Here is a 21387-nt window from a genome sequence, read left to right as displayed (position 1 = left end):
GCCATCCCCACCCTGCAACCAGGGTTTTCACCTTTCTCCTGCTGAAGTCTGCTTAATCCTACCCTGGACCCAGGACACAGCAGCTGTAGGAGACTCAAAGCCTGGGGCTTCAGCTCAGCATGGGTACACAGCATTGCATGCAGCCTACAGGGCTGTGAAAAAGCCAAGGAAGTGCTTCTCAGCTCACCCCCTGTAGGAGTGTCTAGTCCATCCTTCTCTCCATGGTCGCAGACATCTGCTTCCAACTGCCCGACATGTCCCTCTGGTTTTGACTTTCCTGGATGCCATGTCAATGCCACCACACAGAGTGCTGCCTCTACTGGGGACACTCACACAACCTCTCTGGTGGACATCTGAGCCAAGCATGGATTGGGTGCACTGCAGAGAGGTCAAGTCATGTCGTGAAGTACCTTATCCCACAAAGGCTCACTGTTCAGGGAGTTGACTGGAAAAGTAAGCTTATGCCCCTGGGCAGGGTCCCCATAGGTAGTGTCCCACACCCTGCTATCAGGTCTATTCCTGGTGCCATGCAAATTCAATTTGCAAGACCCAATGCTCTGGAAATGTCAAGAGCTAATGGAAATGTACCAGGAAGTGCACACCATAGCAAAGGGAGAGGATGGCACAGAGACCTATGCTATGGGTTAAGGGGCACGGAAAGGCCACCTCGAGCACAGGGGTCAGTCACCTCTTTCCCAAACAAGGCAAAGGTCAATGCTCTCAGCTCTGGGAGCCTAAAGGGCTCTGTGGCTCCTAAGCCCTGCAGCTGCAGCCAGAAGCAGCACTGAACAGGATGTAAATACTGAGTATGGCGATGTCAATAAAACTTTATTTACAAAACCAAATTGGTGTTGGTGCTGGTCGTTGTGGTGGTGGTGCTGGTGGTGGTGGTGGTGGTGGTGGTGGTTGCGGACTGGTTCATTTCAAAGCATGCTGGAGTGGCATGGCCACTGAGCATCGGGAAACACAGAAAGGAATGCTACTGGACGCAGGGCTCCCAACACCCTAGACGTCGACCTATGGCACTGGAACAGGGTCCCTGAAGGTAAGTCTGGACAGTCAGATAAGGTAAGTACAATTTATTACAAGGAAATGGGACAAGATAAATCTTCTCTTCATCTCGCTATGCTTAAGCATCTTTAAGAGTGCAGGGAATTCATGTCTATCAGTCTGGTTTAGAAAAGTGTTTAGAGACAACAAGAGTAAACTCCTTGGTTCCCTGACGAGGGTTCCAGGGATTCTGATATCTGGGTCAAAGTGAAAGTTAAGGTGAAAAAGGCTGTCAGGCAGGGCAAAAAGATTCCAATTTCTGGTCTCTTTGGGCTGTAATTTTTACTGTGTTGAAGGCCATGAATGCAGACAGGGTAATAACGAATACAGAACAAGAAGCTAGAGCTTCATTAAGACAAAACGAAAGTAAAAGTTTTGCGCTCTGCACCACTGCCTGAAGCAGGTTTTTCTCAGTCGTTTCCCGAGGATGGCATGTTGACCATTAGATTCACAGGATGATGATGACAAATTCACCTGCTTTTTCTTTTCCTATAATTAGGCCAGCATCGATTCAAGGTGTGGCCCAACCGACTTATTATAAAGGATGATACTGGTTGGTTGAAAAAGGTAGTAGCTTTCTATGAACCATATATTAAGTTTTTATGTATATTAAAATTAACATTGGAAAGAACAATGGTAGGAGAGGTAGCTGGAGGACAACTGCTGCAAATGCTTGCTTTTGAAAATGCTAATTAAGAGTACAGGAGAGCATTATTACCTATAAAGGAGGCTGGGGATATTAATGCTTATATGAAGGCATGCAAGGGTATCTTTTCTGAAAATGGAAAGATGCATATTTGGCACGTATTGATCCAGATAGAGTTATTAAATTATATGTTTAAATACTCTTGAATATCCTACAGGCACTTTCGCTCAGGATGCGTTGCCTTTAGAATGGGTTTATATTAAATAAAACTTTAACCAAACATTAACAAATTATGAGGAACAAATTTCTTTAATTATTCAGCAAGGCATACAAAGACCTGTTATTCTGTGGGGATATGATTGTGCTGCTATTGTTTTCTCATTACGCAAAGATAAAGTGGAATATTTAATGCAGATGTCTGAGGTTTTTCAATTAGCCATGATTTCTTACACTGGAAATATTGAATTTCATCCTCTCCATAGTAAATTGTGGGATTGCTTTAAAAAACAAAAAAAAATTTTATAAATACACTAATTTCTGTTGATCTATTACTATCAGCCTTAACTGAGTTTACAGATGGCTCTAAGACCAAGATGGCTTATTGGACCAAAGATTAATTTTGGGGACAAGAATCTTCTTTTGGGTCAGTACAACAAAATGAATTATTAGCGGTAATTAATGTATTCCAGGATTTTACTCATGATGTAAAAATATTATAGCTGAGTCCGCTTATGTTGTAGGAGTAGTACAGAATATTGCGACTGCTGTTGTTTCTACATCTAAGCCTATATTAAATGTTATTCTCACATATTAAAGGGCTATTGTTATTATGAAACTCTAGAATATTCATTACACATACTAGATCACATTCAAAATTTCCAGAATCTTTAACACTTGGCAATCATATGGTAGATCAATTAGTGGCATTTGCTACCCCAGAAGAACACAGTCATAATCATGCCAATACAGGATATTTACATATTAAATATAAGCTTCCCTATTCTCAAGCCAAACAAATTATTGCTAATTGTCCTATGTGTCAGTCTTCACGTATAAAATGTATTCCATCTCAAATTAATCCCAGTAGGATGCAACTTAATACATCGTGTCAGATCGATATAACCCATATTTCTGAGTTTGGTCGCCTTTCACATATAGATGTAAGCATAGATAATTTTTCAAAATTTGTGTGGGCTACACCATTGCCAGGAGTACGCACTGCTCATGTTATACAGCATCTATTGGAAACTTTTGCTGTTATGGGACTGCCTTCTTAAATTAAAATTGATAATGGACCAACATATATTTCTTATCAATATAAACAATTTTGTCAACAATATCATATTGTACATATTACTGGTACAGAACACAATACACAAGGACAAGCTTTTGTTGAAAGAATTCACCATACCCTGAAATGACAAATTATAAAATTAAAAAGGGGGAAAAGAGATGGCCTTATCCAACATGAATGGAGTTTGCAGACCAGTCCCAGAGCTATATTGGCACAAGCATTATACATTATTAATTTTCTTAATTTACCACAAGGTGAAGTTATATCAAGAGCCGATAGACACTTTGTTGAACTTCCCCCCAGAAGGCATGGAACAGACAGTATGGATAAAAATTGCCTGGGATGCTGAATGGCAGGAAAGGACATCATTGTATATAGGGGAGAGGGTTTTGTCTCATTACAGGATGGGAGACTATTCTGGTTACCCGGGAGATGGATCCAAGCACAGAATAATAAGAACTACTCCCTACCCTCAAAGGAATCCAGTTAAACCAGCTACATTTTCTCCTGATGGATGTTCTCAGGAGATGAGGAGGTGTCCTCCATTACTGAGGCCCTGGCTTCTCTTAGTGTCCACAAACAACAATGGATAAGGATCCGTGTAGTGACAACCCTATTACCTATGTGGGGTCAGGTGAAGCGATTAAGCACTGAAAGGAATAATTTTGTCCCCTTCAGGAAAGTCCTTTACTGCTGAGCACTTATTCTTAGCAATGTGTGTTTTACTCATGGTTTCTTCTGCTGCGGCCAATGCCAGTTATCGGGCTTATATTGCTTATCATGATGAAATCCTACTACTTTTGTGTTAGTAAATATATGGATAATGACACAGAACATGATTGGAAGTTAATTCAATCCTATTTAGAGGGTAATGAAAGTGCTTCAAAAGTAATTAATGCCTTGAAATATGATGTTCGAATGTCTTTTGGTAAACAGCTAGAAGATACTACCCCTATGGAAATAGCTAAATTATTGGCTGATCAATTGACAGGATTAGATCCCAAGGCTTGGCTTCAAAGGATTTTCCATAGCATGGGAGGAGCTAGTTTTGCCATAATCTTATGTATATTATATATTATGTTGCTTTATTTTTACATGACTAAACCCCTACAAGGACCTTTAGCTATGTTATGTAAAGTGTTACTTTAAAACAAAAGAAAAAAGAAGGAATTGTTAAGACATAGAGATGCAGCTCCCAGGCAGGGTCAAGAAAGGCCTGGTGACAGATTCAAGTACGGGCTGGAATGCCGCCCTGGAGAAGAAAATGTTTTTCTCACTTGGCCTTAAATTATGTTCTGCTGTGTCCCGTTTCTGTGGAAGTGGTTCTAACGCTCTCTTGTAATGGTGAGTATATTTTGATTATAATAGGAGGTTATTTGTTATATGAATATTTTTAGAAGAAGCTTTCGTTTATTCATCTTTCTTTGTATAATCTTCCCTCATTGTTCCTGGTATCCTGGGAATAATGATCTTATGGTATCTTGACACAATGAAAATTGTAGTAATGCATATTCTTAGCTTAATAAGGATTAATAAAGCTTGCAACTGCGTGCAGTTTCTTCTGCCTTTGCTCTGCACCCCCTGTGTCCTGGTGGTATGCGACCATACCCAGGGCCCCAACTCACTAGACATTGACAATGGGTCACCCCACAAAACAAAGAAGCATCTACCTTAGTCAAAAATGGACATTTTATTGAATGCATACACTAACACTGATTGATCACATCCATAGCTAAGATACAAGGGGCAGATCCGTGGCCCAAAATACATTCCTCTAAACCTATAAAGCGAAAGAAAGAAAGAAAGAAAGGAAGAAAGAAAGAAAGAAAGAAAGAAAGAAAGAAGGAAAGAAAGAAGGAAAGAAAGAAAGGAAGGAAGAAGAAAAAACACAAAAAACTTAAGCTTCTCATAGGAACTTCGCAGGAAGTGTTGTCTGGCGGTCAGTTCTGATTAGGCCATTTTAGATGAAACAGTGCATAGTGACCCTTAATGTGATGGGCCCTATATAAAGCTTTTTGCAATATTGGAATTTTAACAAACCTCATCCAGAACATATAGAAGAGGAAAGGATGTGATCACCATGTCCTTGCTCTCTATCAGGTTATTTTTCTGTGTCCTTGATTGTCAGGCATAGACAGCAACAATCTGAAATAGCTGGTAGACATGGAACAAAGTGGCTAAAACTAAAGTTGTGGGTTGCACACCTCAACTGTCAATGGCTAATGCTGTCCTCAGAGACCTCGGAGGCCCCTCTTGTAAGACTATCTATTGGAAAGTGGAAGCAGGTTTATCTGAGTTCAAAGTGAACCGGGCCAGCCAGGAAGAGGGCAACATGGGATACTTGAAACCCTGTCTAAAACCAGCACAAAAACCAACCCTTCATTCAAAGCATCATCTGTGAATTCTTTATTATTTACCACTTTCTCCCTACCAGCCTTTCAGTCTGGAATGGTAGAAAAGGACTGGGAATGTTCCTTCTATTCTAAGGACCTTGATCTCTCTTTCCTTAGGTCCACATTAAGAACACATGCAAATGGGTATGACCATCTGAACAACTTAGTATCATCTACTCAGTATATCTAGCCTAATACTGTGCTGTGACAATCTCAAGCTTCCCTGAGTTTCGCTGACCTAGCAAGAAGTATGAAGTACTGAGGCCACACCCTAGTGATCCTTTCAAGGGGTTAGAAGAAAGCCGTGAGAGATGCTCCACTTCTTTGTCCTTAGATTAAATCACATTGACACAATGTGGGTGGACTATTTAACCAGACATGTTTCTCCCAACCCCACCTTTTTGAGTTCAGACCATGGCAGAATTCATGCCCCACCACCCTAGATATTGAGTTTAGTGATATATAATTATTATTTAAACCTATGTGTTAAATTTTGTCATTTTGTTAATTTTTGTGGTTTTCACAGTCTTCTTTGATTAACTTTCCTAGTTTTATTAATTTATCCCCTGTGTTCTCTGGTATTTTGTCCTTCCCTTCAAACTAAAGTATTCCTTTTAGGATCCTCTACAGAGCTGTCTTACTGGTTATACATATTTTGTTAAATTTATTTTAGTGTACATTAGTCAGCACAGTAGCTGTGCAGCTGCCTCCCCTCCATGGTACGAGATCTACTTTCCAAACAATAACGCTCAACTCTTACTGGCTGTGTAGCATCTTGGCTGCTCTTTGTTCCCCTTGGACAGCCCTCAGGACCAGGCTCTCCTCTCCCTTAACCATGGCTGCTGTCCTCTTCCTCTCTCCTCTCCATCACACACGTTCTTCCTTTATTCTTTGGCAGCTTCTTCTTCCTTCTTCCCTCCTCATGATCTTCTCTAGCAAAGCCCTCAAAGCTCCCCTCCCCCATCTCTCTGCTGTGCAGCTGTTGGCTGGTGGCTTCTTTATAATCACACTTAACTGGGAACAGGGTCAGTTATTTGGGGTTAACCAGTCCTGAGTTCCACAAATTAGCATTAAAATACAAGCAGCATTAGGCCAATCCACTACAGGGATTTTTGTTTGTTTGTTTGGTTGGTTTGGTTTAATTTTCATTTACCTTTTTACTTGTTATTTTATTTTTGACTATTTTTTATTAATCGGTTATTTTATTTATTTACATTTCAACTGTTGTCCTGCTTTCAAGACTCCCCTCATCAAATTTACATCCCATTTCTGCTCAGCTTTGCGTATGTGACAGTGCTCCCCCACCCACACATGTCCATTCCCACCTCACACCTCTAGGATCTGCCTTTGGTGGGCAACAGGCCTCACCTTGAACCATAGAGCATCCTTGCATACACTTTGGCTGGCAGTTTGGCCCCTGGGAGCTTGGGGATTAGGGAAAGAAGATCTGTTCAGATATCAAAGCCAATGATTGCTGCATTCTCTTCTTTTTCTGGTTATAGGTGAAATTATGTTTGTGTGCTTCTCTTTTTTTAAATTATTGAGAGAAGATTAATTTCTTGGTTTTTCTTGGGTATAGTTTAGTTCATTGTCTTGGAGTTTTCCTCCTATTAGCCTCTGTTGTGCTTTCTTACAGAAAAGAATTCTTTAAATTTGGTTTTGTTATGAAATATCCTGGTTCCTCCTTTTATGGTGATTGAGGATTATGCTGGATATAGGAGCCTGTGTCTGCATTACATCTGCCCAAGATTTTCTGACTTTTAGAATCTCTGTTGAGAAGTCTGGTGTAATTCAGATACGTCTGAATTTATTTGTTACTAGATATTTATACCTTACCCCTTTTAATGTTCTTTCTTGATCTGTGCATTTAGCGTTTTAATTATTATGTTAATGGAGGAATTTTTCTGGTACAATTAGTTTGATGTTCTGTAGGCTTGTTGTACCTTTATGGCCTTTTCTTTCTTTACCTTATGGAAGTTTGCTGCTATGATTTGTTGAAGGTGTTTACTGGATCTATGAACTAGAAATCTTAATTCTCTTCTCTATCTATTATCCTTAGGTTTCAACATTTAATTGTGTCCTGAAATTCATGGATGTTTTGGATTCAATAAACCATACATGTTTATCTGAGATGGGTGTTTTGTGCTTTGTGGGATGACCTCCTTGACCCCAGGCTGCATGAAGAATCTCAGCTGACAATGGGGACATAAATTATAAGTATGTGTAGCAAGACCCAGGCCTCTTCCAGGTTCTTAGATATTAACTGAGAACCTCAAATACAGTAGTAATGTGATAGTGTGGTGTGAATCTAGTTACTATTCTCTATTTTGATATAGATGACTCTTTTTGTGTCATGGTCAGCTTATAATGACTAGAAGACCTAAGCTTGAGAATAACCAAAGACTACCTTGCTTCTCTAGCAGCTGAGCTTTTAAAAGCGCTGGGGTGACAGCAACTGTTGGTGGACATTCTGGATTATTCCTTCTGTACTTTAACTCTCTGTGTCACTTCCACCATCAGTAAGTTAGTTCAATTCCATAAATTGGAAATCCATCACCTGGAAGAAATACTCTTTTTTTTTAATGATTTATTTATTTATTTATTTATCATATACAAGTACACCGTGACTGTCTTCAGACACACCAGAAGAGGGCATCATATCTGATTAGAGATGGTTGTGAGCCACCATGTGGTTGCTGGGATTTGAACTCAGGACCTCTGGAAGAGCTGTCAGTGCTCTTAACCACTAAGCCATCTCTTTAGCCCAAGCAATACTTTCTGAATATGATCTGAGATTGGCCATGGAAAAAGGGTAGCTTGAACTGTCCCACCTAGGTTCTGGGCCTGCACAGGCCTGCTCTCCAAAAGAAACCTGTGTTCACAGCTGTTGGCTGGCTAAGAAAGATTTCACGAGACGTGATACACAGCCCTCGGACTTCTGCTTCAGTCATCTGCACAATTATACCCGGACGATACCCTCATACCTCCAGCAGGCCGGTGATGAAGCTGTCCACTCTCAGCTCCCCTTCAGCCATCTTGTGGGCACCAGACTCTCCTCCCTGCAGCAGGAACAAGGGCTTCTCCATGGTGGCTGCAGCAGCAGTGGTGGTTTGGCGTTCTCACCTAGGAGGCCCTATGCCTTTCTACCCCAGTTCCAACTCACCTCAGGCCCGGGCCTTCCCCCCATCCACTTCCCACGGAGCAGGGAGAGCAGCACCCACTAGAAATAAAAGGGAAGCCCTTGGTCCTGCCAAGAGTGAACCCCCAGTGAAGGGGCTTGTTGGGGGGGAGGGTGGCAATGGGAGGAGGATGGGGAGGGGACACCCATAGAGAGGGGAGGGGGGGTTAGGGGGATGTTTGCCTGGAAACCCAGAAAGGTAATAACAATTGAAATATAAATAAGAAATACCCAATTTAATAAAGATGGAGAAAAAAAGAGAAAAGTGTCACACATTTAAAACAGAAGAATATGGACCCTAATTTTAAACCACAGCTCTGTCAATTAACTAAACCTTTAAAAAGCTCAGATAATCAGGCCAAACAATATTTTCTCGGTTTATGTATCTGTAATGTCGCATAAATAATAATGTCCGTTTCTTGCTATTGTGGAGGGAATTAAATAGATAATATGTAATCATGGAAATTTTGAAGTACCATCCATTTTTCTGTTCATTAAATCACTCTTCCTCATTTCATTGATCAAGTATGTATGTTTTCTTTTCATAGTTACATGTATAATAAAACCAGCATAAAAACCTTCAGAATTGTATAAGCTTTCACTTTTAACAAATTAAATTAGTTGTTCTTTGTATTTCTGCTGAACATTTAAATGTTCTTTATATGTCCCAATGCGAGTTTATTAGGTACCTATAAACTTTAAACTCTTTGCCTAAGAGCATGAGTACTATTTAATTATATAGTAACTACACTCAGGCTGTCTTTGTATTAGAACCAATTATATCAGACTCTAAGAAAAATTACTATTGCTTTAAAGTTTGTGTGTGTATGAGTGAGAGTATGAGTATGAGTGTCTGTGTGTGTGTGTGTGTGTGTGTGTGTGTGCGCGCGCAGCACATGACCAAACAACTTTCAGGAGCCATTTCTCTCCTTCTGTCATGTGGGTCCGAGGATGTAACCCAGATGTTTGACTTTGGCAATAAATAATATTACCAACTAAATAAATAAATAAACAAACAAAAAACAAGCCACAAATCAACTTTAAAAGTAAAGGCCAGAAGTTCACAGAATAGTAGCATTGGCCTTACCATATCCTTTCTTTGAGGATGGGAAAGTTAATGTTCTGAAATCCATGACGTTCAGGAATTGTGATATTCATGGAAATTCAATTCCTTTGCAGATGCTCCAGTTGTTGTGGCCAATTGCTAGAAAGGTCAGCTTAAGCTTGCAGGACCCCCACCATCCCTCCCCCACGCCTCCACAGAAAGCTCAAAAGACACTGCCCAGAACTTACTCCACATTCCCCAGAACCAATTTCTTTGTCCATCATTTCTGTGAGACGAAAGGTCAGACTCCTTCACCCTAGTCTCTCCACAATCGACATTCCCCCCTCCCAAAACACTTCTAAGACTGGAAAACATGTCTTAGGATGTATCTGCCAGACTCGGACTGAGACAAACTAGGGCACTGGTTGTCACTACAACACTGGTGACAGAGGACGCCAAGAACTCTCTAGGAGACAATAGAATGTCCAAGAAGGGACAGCTGATGTCATGGGGAGCAGACTTTGCCTCCCTGCTAATGTTCTCCCTGTACTGAGCATAAGCTGAGGTGTCCTTTCCAGGAGACTTTCCCGGGGCAGAGCCACTGAGCATCTCCTGCTTCCAAAGTCAAATTTTCCTCAAGGCTTGATTATAAAAACCTTAGTAATTCCTATGCATCTAAATGAATGTTTCCTTCCATATCCTGCCCAAAAATGTCTCATCCTAACTCAAATTATCCTCCTTCACCAATATTAGCCATTAAAAATTCCTGAGAAATAATACCAGTTTGAATATGCAGTCAAAATGTTCTCCTGTCTTATTATGTACAGGTGATTGAAATCACATCAAGAAATAGCCTGCATGGAAGGTTGCAACATGGGTGTGTGTTTGGGGAACACCCATGAAGCCTTGTGCTTAGCATTCAACGGTTGCCACAAAATTCCTTAGGAGGAAGACTTGAAATCATTATGGTGCTAGAAACAGTGTGGAGGCCAGTTGGCATAGGAAAGTGAAACATTAGAGCCACCAGTGAAGGCTCCTGTTGGGCCCTACCTTGGTGTTTCCCTCCCCCCTCGCTGAGCCTTTCAGCCTGCTATAGCAAGAAATTGTTTACACCTTTGACAGCTGCTCTTAGCCCCTGATTTGGGGCTGGGATTTTCCATGGCACCCTTCCTCCCCACTGAGCTATCCTGCTTCTTGTTTTTAAGAAGCTGTTTATGCCCCTGATTGGGCTGGAACTTTCACCTCACAGACTTGTCCTAATTTCCTGGTTGGGGATTTTCACCTGCCTTGTTGTTTTTCCACGGCTTTTGCCTCTGGTATATAAGGAGATCTCAGTAAAGCCTTGGTGGCACTCGCTAAAAAGGGGTGACCCGTGTACGTGTTTTCTTTCAACCCCACAAACCTACACCTGATAGTCACACACTGTCGGCGCAGGCACTGACAATAGGTATCACAATAGAAACTAGTAACTAGATTTAACCAAACTATCCCATTAATGCCATATTTCGTGGTTTTTTTTTTTTTTTTTGCTCTCCTAGAACCTGGAAGAGGCTTGGGGTTTTCTAATCCGACTCATAATTTATTAATCTTCCCAACACTATGTGCTTTGTTCTGTTAATGCTAACAGCGCCATCCAATACCTAGGATATTTTCTACTGACATGTGTGACATGAGACAAAACAGTCCCTGTCATCCGTCACCTGAATAAACTTCCTTAGAGGACAGTGTAGTTGGAGGGTCCTTCTTTCCTCTCCAAGATCGAGAAACATTTCCAGTCTTCAGACAAGTGTGTCAGCCATTGTCCAGTGACTGTCCTGAGATGTCCACATTGTCAGCTGAGTGTCGTCATCCAGCCTGCCCTGTAATTGTTGTAGATGATTAATAGGGTTCCAGCCCTAGGATTTAATTCAGTGCTACAGTACTTGCCAAACATGCTAAAGCCCTAGCTGCTACCCTAGTCCTGTGTGCTCTAGAGAAAGAAAATAAAGAACCACATTGTCTATCAAGTTTCTCCTCCAATAGAAGGAGAATCTGCATCGGGTCTTTTAAGTAACTCTAAGCCCCACCTTCCCCACAGCTCCCTCCATCGATTCCATTATTGGTGCATTTTCAGTAACGCTCACTTTATTTTTGGTGTGCAAAGAATATGCACCATGTCAGTAAAGTGTGTGTGTATGTGTGTGTGTGTGTTCATCCATGAACTCACTATAAATTATTATCAAATGACCCAGAAGACCGTGGAGAAACCTGTCGATGTGCATGCAGAATTATGTTACTACCGTTCCATGGCACCTTGCAGGGAACACTGAAATAGTGGGCCGCTTTAATAGAGCCTAAAACCAGGCTATGCATGGTTTTCGGTGAGATTGTGATGTGCAACACCACAACAGAGATCAGCAGAAGCTTCATTTATTCCATGCTTCTGTTACCAAGAGGAGGCAAAGCCTCATCCCATAGAGAGTCTGGTAGGATCTGATGAAGGGCAATAAACTCAGGGTTGAAATCAAGCCTTTAGAAACAAAGAGAAAAATACAAAGTCAAGGAAAGCAAGAGCTGTCTTTTTCTTTTTTTCCTCTTTTTTTTTTTTGAGATGATCCACAAGAGAGACAACCCCTTCCTCAAACTAACAATGCACAAGAGAGACAATACATGAATTAAAAATTAGAAATGAAATGAGGGACATAACAATAGACACCGAGCAAATTCCAAAATCATTAGTTCTTACCCCCGAGGACTTTACGCCAGAAAACTGGAATATTTATTCGATATTGTTGATTTTGTAGACAGATAACAATTACCAAAGTTAAATCCAGATCTGTGAAGGTATCTGAAAAATACCCCTAAGAAAATAGATACACTCATTAAAGGTTGCATACATCATATATTATATTGCTTTCTTTTTGCATGATTAAACCCCTTCAAGGACATTTAGCTATGTTATAGAAAGTGTTACTTTTAAAACAAAAGGACAAAGAGAGAAATTGTGGAGTCACTGAGAGACACTTCCCTGACAGGATCAAGGAAAGACGGCTGAGAGATGCAAGCAGGAGCTGGAACGCCGCCCTTGAGAAGAAAATGTTTTTTCTCACTTTACCTTACACTATGCTGTACTATATCCCTTTTTTGTGGAAGCGGCTCTCATGCTCTCTGGGTTATGACAAGTGTATTGTGATACTAGGAAGAGGGGTGATTTGCTATACAGATATTTTAAGGAGAAGCCTTTGCTTAGTCTCACTTCTTTGCCTAGTCTTGCCTCAGTCGTTCCTGGTATCATGGGAATAACGATCTTATTATATCTTGCCAAAAGGGAAAGTGAGGTAATCCATATTCATGCCTGTATAAGGGTTAATAAGCTTGCAGCTGCATGCAGTTGCATCTGCCTTTGCTCTGCATCCCCTGTGTCCTGGTTATTTGTGACCGTACCTGGGCCGCCAACGCACTAGATGTTGACAAGCATCACCCTTCTCAGTGTTAGGTATATATTTTTTTGAAATCTATGATGTGGAGGCGTATTACAGCAACAATATGAAATAGCAGGCTGGCATGTATGAAAATTGCTGTGTTTAAGCTGGGTGTGGGGACACGTCCTCAAAAGGAGCTGTTAAGATGGGAAACACATAATGCATTTCTTGCTGGAATTGAGTTGCCTCAGCTGTGTTGCTCTGCCTGCTCAGTGTCCATTCAACATCACTCTGTTTCTACAGAGGAACTCAAGGTTTGCCCCAGCCGCCTGTGAGCTGTGATATGGGCAGAGAAAGGCCAGGACACAGTGGTGATTTCCCACTCCTCAGTTATGCTGAATTTTCCACTACTGTACTTGTATACACAAGTACAGTGTGGTCAGTTATTATAGATATTTGTCATTTCTTACAGAGGGCAACTATGATTGACTACACCCAATTCTACAAAAAACAAAACTCAGGAAACCTGGCCCTTGGCAGCAATGAATCAAGAAATATCTAGGATGGTGGGGCATGAATTCTGCCAAGCAATGAACTCAGATAGGTGGGGTTGTGAGGAAGATGTATGGTTGAATAGCCCAATAGATTCACGTTGTATCATCTTGATTTAATGTAAGGACAAAGAAGTGCAGTATCTCTGATGGCTTTCTTCTAACCCCTTGAAAGGTTCACTGGGGTTTTACCTCAGTTCTTCATTCTTCTTTCTGGGACAGCAACACTCAGGGAAGCTTGAGATTGCCATAGGCACAGGATTAGGCTAGAAATGCTGAGTAGTTGATACTAAGTTGTTCAGATGGTGATACCCAATTCATTTGTTCTTAATGTGGACCTAAGGAAAGACAGATCAAGGTCCTTAGAATACGAAGATCATTTCCAGTTCTTTTCTACCTTTCCTGAATGAAAGACTGGTTGGCAGAGAATGGTAAAAATTCAAGAATTGGTAGATGATGCTTTGAATGAAGGGTGGGTTTCTGTGCTGGTTTTAGACAGGTTCTCAATTACCCCATCTTGTTCTCTACGTTGCTCGTCAGGTTCACTTTGAGCTCAAATAAAGCTGCTTCCACTTTCCAACAGGTAGTCTTACAAAGGGGCCTCCAAGGACTGTGAGGACAGCATTAGCCAATGAGAGCTGAGGTGTGTAACCCACAACTATAGCTTTATCTGAAAGACCCTCAGACAGAGGAGATTCTCGCACCAGTCCTGAGGACAATCACCACCCCATGAACACACAGGACTCAGTCTTGATGTAAAAACAAGAGGTTTACTTTGGGATACCAATGCACTGGGGCTTGACATGGTCCTCACGCAGGAGGATTGTGAGGAGCCTCGAACAACAGAAATGTACAGCTTAAACAGTCATTTACGATCACACAGTTTCATTAGCTCAGCTATTTCAGTGCCAAGGATATCTAGGCAGATGTTTCTCGGCCTGGAATACCTAGGATAAGGCCTTAACCACATCAATGTAGCTATTTCAGTACCAAGGATGTCTGACTTGATATATGTTTTCTTATCCTGGGGTTCCCAGGACAAGGACCATGATATCTGTCTTGGCAGGTGTTTCTCTTCTGGAGTTCCCAGGACAAGGCTATAGCTATGTCAGCCTATAGCACAGCTGCATTCAGTACCAAGGACATCTCACTTCTATAGTGGTCAGTCAGCTTCCCAGAGATGTTTCCTGTCTTGTAATTGCCCTGCAGTAAATATGTTCTATACCCTCTGTTCTTATGGTCGGGCAGCTTCCTAGAGAGTGGGTGGGAATGTGCTTTCTGTACTTTCTGGTCTATTGTCTAATGTCAAGGGGCTAAGCGAGGGCCAGCTTAAAAGATTCTCATTCTTAAGAAATGGCTGTACTGATATATAAATGGGGATCTTTCATATCCACTTTCTTCCAAGTCTACCAGCCATCTCAGATTGTTGCTGTAATATGCCTGACAATCAAGGACACAGAAAAATAACTTGATACACAGCAAGGACATTGTGATCATATCCTGTGTCGTTATGTATGTTCTGGATGAGGTTTGTTAAAATGACAATATTGCACAAACCTTTATATAGGACCCATCAAATTAAGGGTCACTATGCACTGTCATAGCTAAAATGGCCTGGTCAGAAGTGACCACTGGATCACTCTTCTGTAGCTTCACATGTGAGGCTTGTGCTTTTTGTGATTTTTATTTTTCTGTTTTTTCTTATTTATTTATTTATTTATTTATTTATTTATTTATTTATTGCTTTATATGTTGTCCGGAAGATAGTTCAAGTCATTGATCTGCCCCCAAAATCAGAGCTTTGCTACTAATACTGTAAACAGTATTAGTGTATGCATTCAATAAAATAACTTGTTTTTTTTTTTTTTTAGTACGATAGATGCTTTTGTGTTTTGTGGGGTGGTCCATGAAACAGGAGTGAAGATGCTTGTTTCTTACTCTGTCCACTGAGTTATATCTCTAGGCTTGTCCTACTCCTTTGGCTGCATCCCCCCCAACATCTGCTGACTATTTTATTTTTCAGATGAAATCACACGTTATAGCTTAGAGAGGCCTGTAAGCAATCCTGCTTTGGTAACTTAAGTGCAAAGAGGAGAGCCCCACACTCAGCCTGAGGGTGCATTCTCTGGTAGATCCAATATTTCAGTTTCCTCTGCTAACAGATCACCACATTGTTGCCAGGACCATAATGAATGCAATTCTTTCTCCTAAGGAATCTGGTGGCAACTGTCAAATGTTAAGCACAAAGCTTCAGGTTGTACCTATAACACACACCCACATCGCAACCTACCCTACAGGCTCTTTCTGGGTGTGATTTCATGCACCTGCACATGATGAGACAGGAGACCTCTTTGGCTACTTATAGGAACTGGTGTGATTTCTCAGTAATCTTTAATGGGTAATATTGCTGACTGAGGAGAATTTGAGGTAGGATGAAACATTTCTGTGCAGGGATTGGGGAGGAAGCACTCATTTAGATACATAGCAATGACTTAGGTTTTTCCAATCAAGCCTAGAGCCAAATTTGGCTTTGGAAGCATGTGGTGCTCAGTGGCTATGCCACAAGGAAGTCTCCTGAAAAGGGCACATCAGCTTTTGCTCAGTACAGGGAGAACATTAGTAAGGAGGCAAAGTCTGTTCTCCGTGACATCAGCAGACCCTTCGTGGACATTCTATTGTCTCCTAGAGACTTCTTGGAATCCCTGTGATGTCACCAGTATCGTTGTGACAACCAATTCCCTACTTTTTCTCTTAGTGTCCAAAGGATATATCCACAGACATGTTTGCCCATCTTTGTAGGCGCTTTGGGAGAGTTGATGTTGATAGAGAAGAATCTAGAGTGAAGCAAACGAAACCTAAAGGTAATGATGGACACAGGACATGGGGAATGTGGAGTAAGTTCTGGGCAGTGTATGTTGAGCTTCCTGTCAGGGGTGTGTGTGGGGGCCTTCAGCTGGCCTTTTTAGTAATGGGCCACAACCACTGGAACATCTCCACAGATATTGAATTCCATGATTATCACAATTCCTGAAAGTCAAGGTTTTCACATCATTAGTTTCTCCATAACCACATGGAGGATATGGCAATGCCTATGCTATTATTGGGTGAACTTCTAGTCTTTACTTTAACAGTGCATTCGGTATGTTAAATTGATATAATAACACCATAAGTAGTCATGGAGGGTATAACTTTTCTGAATTAAACAGGGCATCAATGTACTTCACTTTCATTGCTTCTTTAAATTCAGTGACTATCTGACAGTAGTAAGAGGGAGAGAATTGTGCTCCTGGCCATGACCTTATATTCTTAGAACTCCTCTGACTACCTCTGGCTGACGGGGCCAATCTTACCTTCATATATTAGAGGTTCTGTGTGGCAGATATTTTTCTACAGTAGCCAAAATATATGGAGCAGGTAGAGAAAGAGCCTGTAACCTATTGGCACTTCTGGGTCATTTGTCATTTCAGTAGGGGTAATTAATAAGTCTGTTGACCATGTCCTCCCCCTACATGACTTTTTAATGCAAAGTTATTGGACTAGAGTAACAGTGTAGGATATCTGAATATCCCTGATCAATCAAGTCATTGTGGATGCTGAATTGATGATCTGACTTCTGAAACCAGAGGGGTGAGGGTCCTGAAACCAGGTTGTAGCCTGCGTACCTGATAATAATCCTGGAGAAGGCATCTCTCTGGTACTTGTAAGCCTGTGTGGGCGGGCATAGGGAACACCTGGCTGCTTACATCTCTTGGTCTCTATATAGTAGTGGGGGAACTGTAATCCACTTAGGATGCCTCTTACACAGATCAAACTCCTTGCAGTGACACTGGCTTCCAAGCATGTTCTCCTGTTTGGACCTCACTGTGGTCTGTGTATGCTCTATGCATTCGCCCCATGCGGGTTCACTTGTGTTCTTCTACCTACAGAGGCCTGCAGACAGACGTCATCCCCTGAAAATGTCCTAAACAAGGTGCAGGCCAACGAGGAAGAGGAGAGGCTGAATAGAGAACTGGAACTAACTACCAAGGAGAGAAATGAGCTGACAGATCGCCTCCTTTATGTGACAGGTGGATCCATGAGCAAGAGGTATGCATTGCTCCAAACAAACGACCTTGTTCTAAACCTCATCTCCCATAGAGAGGAGATTCAGAACCTAACCCTTACTGAGGAGTGAGTTTGGAAATGGACTCTCTGATTCTGCCTGTTGAAAATCTGAACTTGTGATCTGAGTGAAGAATTTAGGCATAAAGTCACTGGAGCATGAGTTCCCAGTGTACAATTGGAAAGCCCTTGACAGGTGGCAGCTTTGCAAGGTTCTAGGTGCTGTGAGTTTGTGGAGAGTGTTTGTACTTGCTAGGAAGGTGACTGAATGCTATCATCTCCTGGTAGTAGCCGTAGGTGACAGGTCCCACATTGTTCATATCAATGCTTAAGTAGAAGGCCTGAGGCTCAGGCCTGTTCCTTCTTGTTTGTGTGCCTTACACTCTGAGACAGTAATGGTGCATACATTTCTACTGATTCGCATTGTGCTCTTTCCATATTTGTCTCTCTTTCTCATTCTCTGAGTCTGTTTACTTTTCTTTTCTTGTGGGTGTGTCCCAGTTTGTGTGTCTGTGTGTGCACAGGTCTGCATGCATATGCACAACTTTTATATGTTTCTATGTCCCTGCACACTTGGAATTTAGGGGTCTCTTTTTGACCTCAGGATTTACCTGTATAATAGTTTCATGGAGGTTTAAGTGCTTTATTTTGGAAGCCCCACTTTCAACAGTACAGTTCTTTGCCTGTGTGGTCACATTTGTCTATACATTTGTATGCCTTGGGCAGATTACAACTTTGTGGCAACATCTGGTCTCATCTCCAGAATTATGTGTACTGTCTGCCTCTAGAATATTAGTTATTTGGCTTGTAGCATTCCACTTGTCAAAACAGGAAAAATGAAATCAGAGGTTTGTGGATGTGTGTGTGTGTGTGTGTGTGTGTGTGTGTGTGTGTGTGTGTGTGTGTGGTTGGGTAAGCTCTGTGGCCTAGGCTCTTGACAGCATAACAGGTTTGAATGCAGATCCAGCCCTCCTGATTGGAAAAAGTGAGCCAGGGATCCCTATATCAGGATGCTTAGCTTCTGTTGTCCTGGGCACACAATTCCAAGTTTCTGAAGCTGAAGAAGATCCAAATATGTAGAATTCAGAAAGTGTCCTTCCAGGGCTGGGGTAGTACAGGACACAGCCTGAGTTCATATAATCCTAAACCTCGATGTTCATTGGGTTCTATCTTCCTGGGGCCAGCCCCTACTTCAGGCCAAATCCATTTTATGAAAACGTGAAGATAAAGGAGAAAGAGGTCATGTCATTACTGCACAACTTAGACACAAAGAACATTGAACATCGTGAGAAATTTCAGGAGCTCAAGAAGGAGATTAACTTCTATCGGTCAGTACTGGTCAGAAGGGCCCATCATTTGTGGAATGGCCATGTCTGCCTCTCTTTGTTCTGGACCGGAGGGTCTGCAGCTCTGTGTCCATCTCTTCTGCTGTTTAAATATCACTGTGCCGTGGGTCTTTTGGACTCAGTTTCAGTTCCATAAGAGACTGTGACTCATCACCACAGTGTCTATGCATCTTTAGAAGGCTCTGGATAGAACTACACTGATTCAGGCATCAGAGTGTTATTAGGCCAACCTGTGGCTCTGGGGTCATACCAGGTTTAACAAAGCTCAATGTGTGGACCACATGGTTTGCATGACCTCCCTTGGTTCTACTGTCCTCTTGTGGTTATTTGCCGCCTACTAATTGATGTTGCCCCGATGCATTGGGCTTTCATGGATAGTTGCAGATCCCTTGTTCTTTTGGACAGACATGGACTCTTATTGGTGCTTGGGTCACAGAAACAATTTATTCTTCCCTGGATTGGCCGTTTGCTCTTTGTGCAGCAGCCTTACATGTATGGAGATGTATTCTATGAAGTCTTTATGGGTATCTGGGTCCTCGTGGAGTTTGTGGGATTTGGCAGTTGGAATGGGAGGATGAGGCTTCAGGATCTTACTATGCAGAGTGTGTTTCCAGCAACCTGCACAGCCGTCTCCTGATGGACCAGGCATGTATGAAGAAGAAGTTGGTCACATTGAAGCAGGAGAGCAAGGAGGTACAGCGATATTTGTTTGATTTGAACCCGAATGATGAAGATGAACAGGAGAAGGCCAGCAACCTCCAGACCCAGCAAAATGTGGTAGGAACAAGCAGCTGAGTCAGATTAACAATGTCTGATACCATTTGCCTATTGGATACATCTTTGCTTCCCCTATCACCTTTCTAATCTCCCCACACCCAGTCAGTCACCCACCTTATGTGATAGAGTTATTCATTGCTCTGTCTATGCACAAGTATTCTGGGAAGTTAACCACTCTTCAGAAACTGAATTATTGGCAATTATACTTCTCTGCCCTTTTTGAAACTGCAGTCCAGAAATGGTGACAGAGGAATAACATATCACATGACTGCATCTCCCTATCACAGATTGGATGCTATGAAGAGATTTGAACGAGTTCTTGGTCGTGTGACAAAGGTCATACAGGGGTCATGTGATGGTTGGAAGCCCCTTGTAGGGATAAGAACCAAGTGCAAATGGCAAATGAGTCCTGGTCATTGGCTTTCATCTGGGTATCATGTGGCCTTCTCCTTTCTTCCTGCACCCCAATTAGGTCTCTCCCCATTTCCCCATTCTTGGTTTGCACTGGTAGAGTCTGAGGAGAAGCTTGTTCTCCCACAGTACTTTGAGGGTTGCTGGTGATGTTCCCCAGCCTGCAGAGATATCAGCAATGATTTCAGTGAAAAGATCAGTGCTGTCTGTCCAATGCAGCTGAGGGGACAGAAGGCAGCAACTTGACAGCTGGTATGCAGGCCCCACCAAATCAGTGTCTTAATGGCTGCCTTCTCCTCCCAGGTCTCAGGAACTGCAGGAGACATGGCATAGGACGGATCCCAGGAAGACCGCCCCCTGAGGAATGAGTTTCTCTCTCAGGAGTTCCCTGTGACGACAATCCTCACAGTCAAAGACATTTTGGGGGAATATTCTTCTTCTCAGATAATTTCCTCAATGTATAGAGACCCTAAATTCATGTATCCATATGCCAGCCTATCTCATTGAGGTCTTTCTCCTTTCTCATACCGACAACACCATTTGAGAGACACTGAGGGGAGTACCTTGACATCTCACCTCCTAGAGGAGAAAAAGCACTACAACTGTGTTTCTAAATGTTTGTTAAGAAAATGCTGTTAAGAAGTGTTTTTGGTTATGATTTTCATTGAAGTTTTCTTTTTGTTATTTCATAGTTATATATTCTTGTTACTGTTTTTCATTTTTATACCATTTTAGTTGTTCATTTTATGCCTGTTTTTTGTAAATTGTATTCCTTATGAATAAAAATTGATTTGTAACTCTTGACTCTTAAGACCATCTTATTCAAGGGTCCTTTCCCCTCCTGTAGACTTAGAACTGAGAGCTAGATATGGATCTTTACATGGTCCAGTGAATTCAAAGACACCAAGGGGTACACAGGGTGATAGTGTCTTTTGTGTGGATAATGTGACTTTTTTTATGGACACACACTTTATGATGTAATCACTGATATACTGTATCCATGCTGTCATGTCTTCTGCTCATCCTAGTCTATATCAGTCTACAACACCCATTCCTTATTGACTGTGTGCACCAGATATTGAGTAACACACACTCATGCCTGTAGAGCTGCAGAAAAAATGACAATTTTCACAAAGGAATATAGATTAATCCTAATCGAGAACCATGTGCCTCAGTTTTTCTTACAATACAGCA

The 21387-nt window shown here is 41.7% G+C and overlaps 1 protein-coding gene across 3 annotated transcripts; it reads left to right on the top strand.

Annotated features, from left to right (window-relative positions):
• Positions 1 to 908: 908 nt before the first annotated feature.
• LOC147998879 (disks large homolog 5-like) lies at positions 909 to 20995 on the top strand. 3 transcript variants are annotated; one of them, XM_087595928.1, is made up of 6 exons: positions 920 to 1045; positions 2273 to 2339; positions 17485 to 17644; positions 18844 to 18987; positions 19620 to 19782; positions 20497 to 20995. In XM_087595928.1, the coding sequence occupies exons 2-6, from the start codon at positions 2273 to 2275 to the stop codon at positions 20524 to 20526; spliced, it is 564 nt and encodes a 187-aa protein (XP_087452054.1). In that variant the 5' UTR covers positions 920 to 1045; the 3' UTR covers positions 20527 to 20995. The 3 variants fall into 3 exon arrangements, with proteins under 3 accessions (XP_087452055.1, XP_087452054.1, XP_087452053.1); XM_087595929.1 differs by lacking the exon at positions 2273 to 2339 and having other exon boundaries at positions 909 to 1045; XM_087595927.1 differs by lacking the exons at positions 920 to 1045; positions 2273 to 2339 and adding an exon at positions 15946 to 16419.
• The last annotated feature ends 392 nt before the right edge of the window (positions 20996 to 21387 follow it).

The sequence above is a fragment of the Rattus norvegicus genome, chromosome 19, assembly GCF_021556685.1.
Source record: "Rattus norvegicus strain SHRSP/BbbUtx chromosome 19, alternate assembly SHRSP_T2T, whole genome shotgun sequence".
Classification (NCBI taxonomy): domain Eukaryota; kingdom Metazoa; phylum Chordata; class Mammalia; order Rodentia; family Muridae; genus Rattus; species Rattus norvegicus.
The sequence above is the reverse complement of the archived record's forward strand: the minus strand, read 5'-3'. Positions and strand labels throughout refer to the sequence as shown.

Coding starts and splice junctions, on each gene's coding strand:
- LOC147998879 (XM_087595927.1), top strand. CDS start 16,338: ATGTTTGCCCATCTTTGTAGGCGCTTTGGGAGAGTTGATGTTGATAGA. Junction 16,420..17,484: donor GAAGCAAACGAAACCTAAAG/GTAATGATGGAC, acceptor TTCTACCTACAG/AGGCCTGCAGACAGACGTCA. Junction 19,783..20,496: donor TCCAGACCCAGCAAAATGTG/GTAGGAACAAGC, acceptor TTCTCCTCCCAG/GTCTCAGGAACTGCAGGAGA.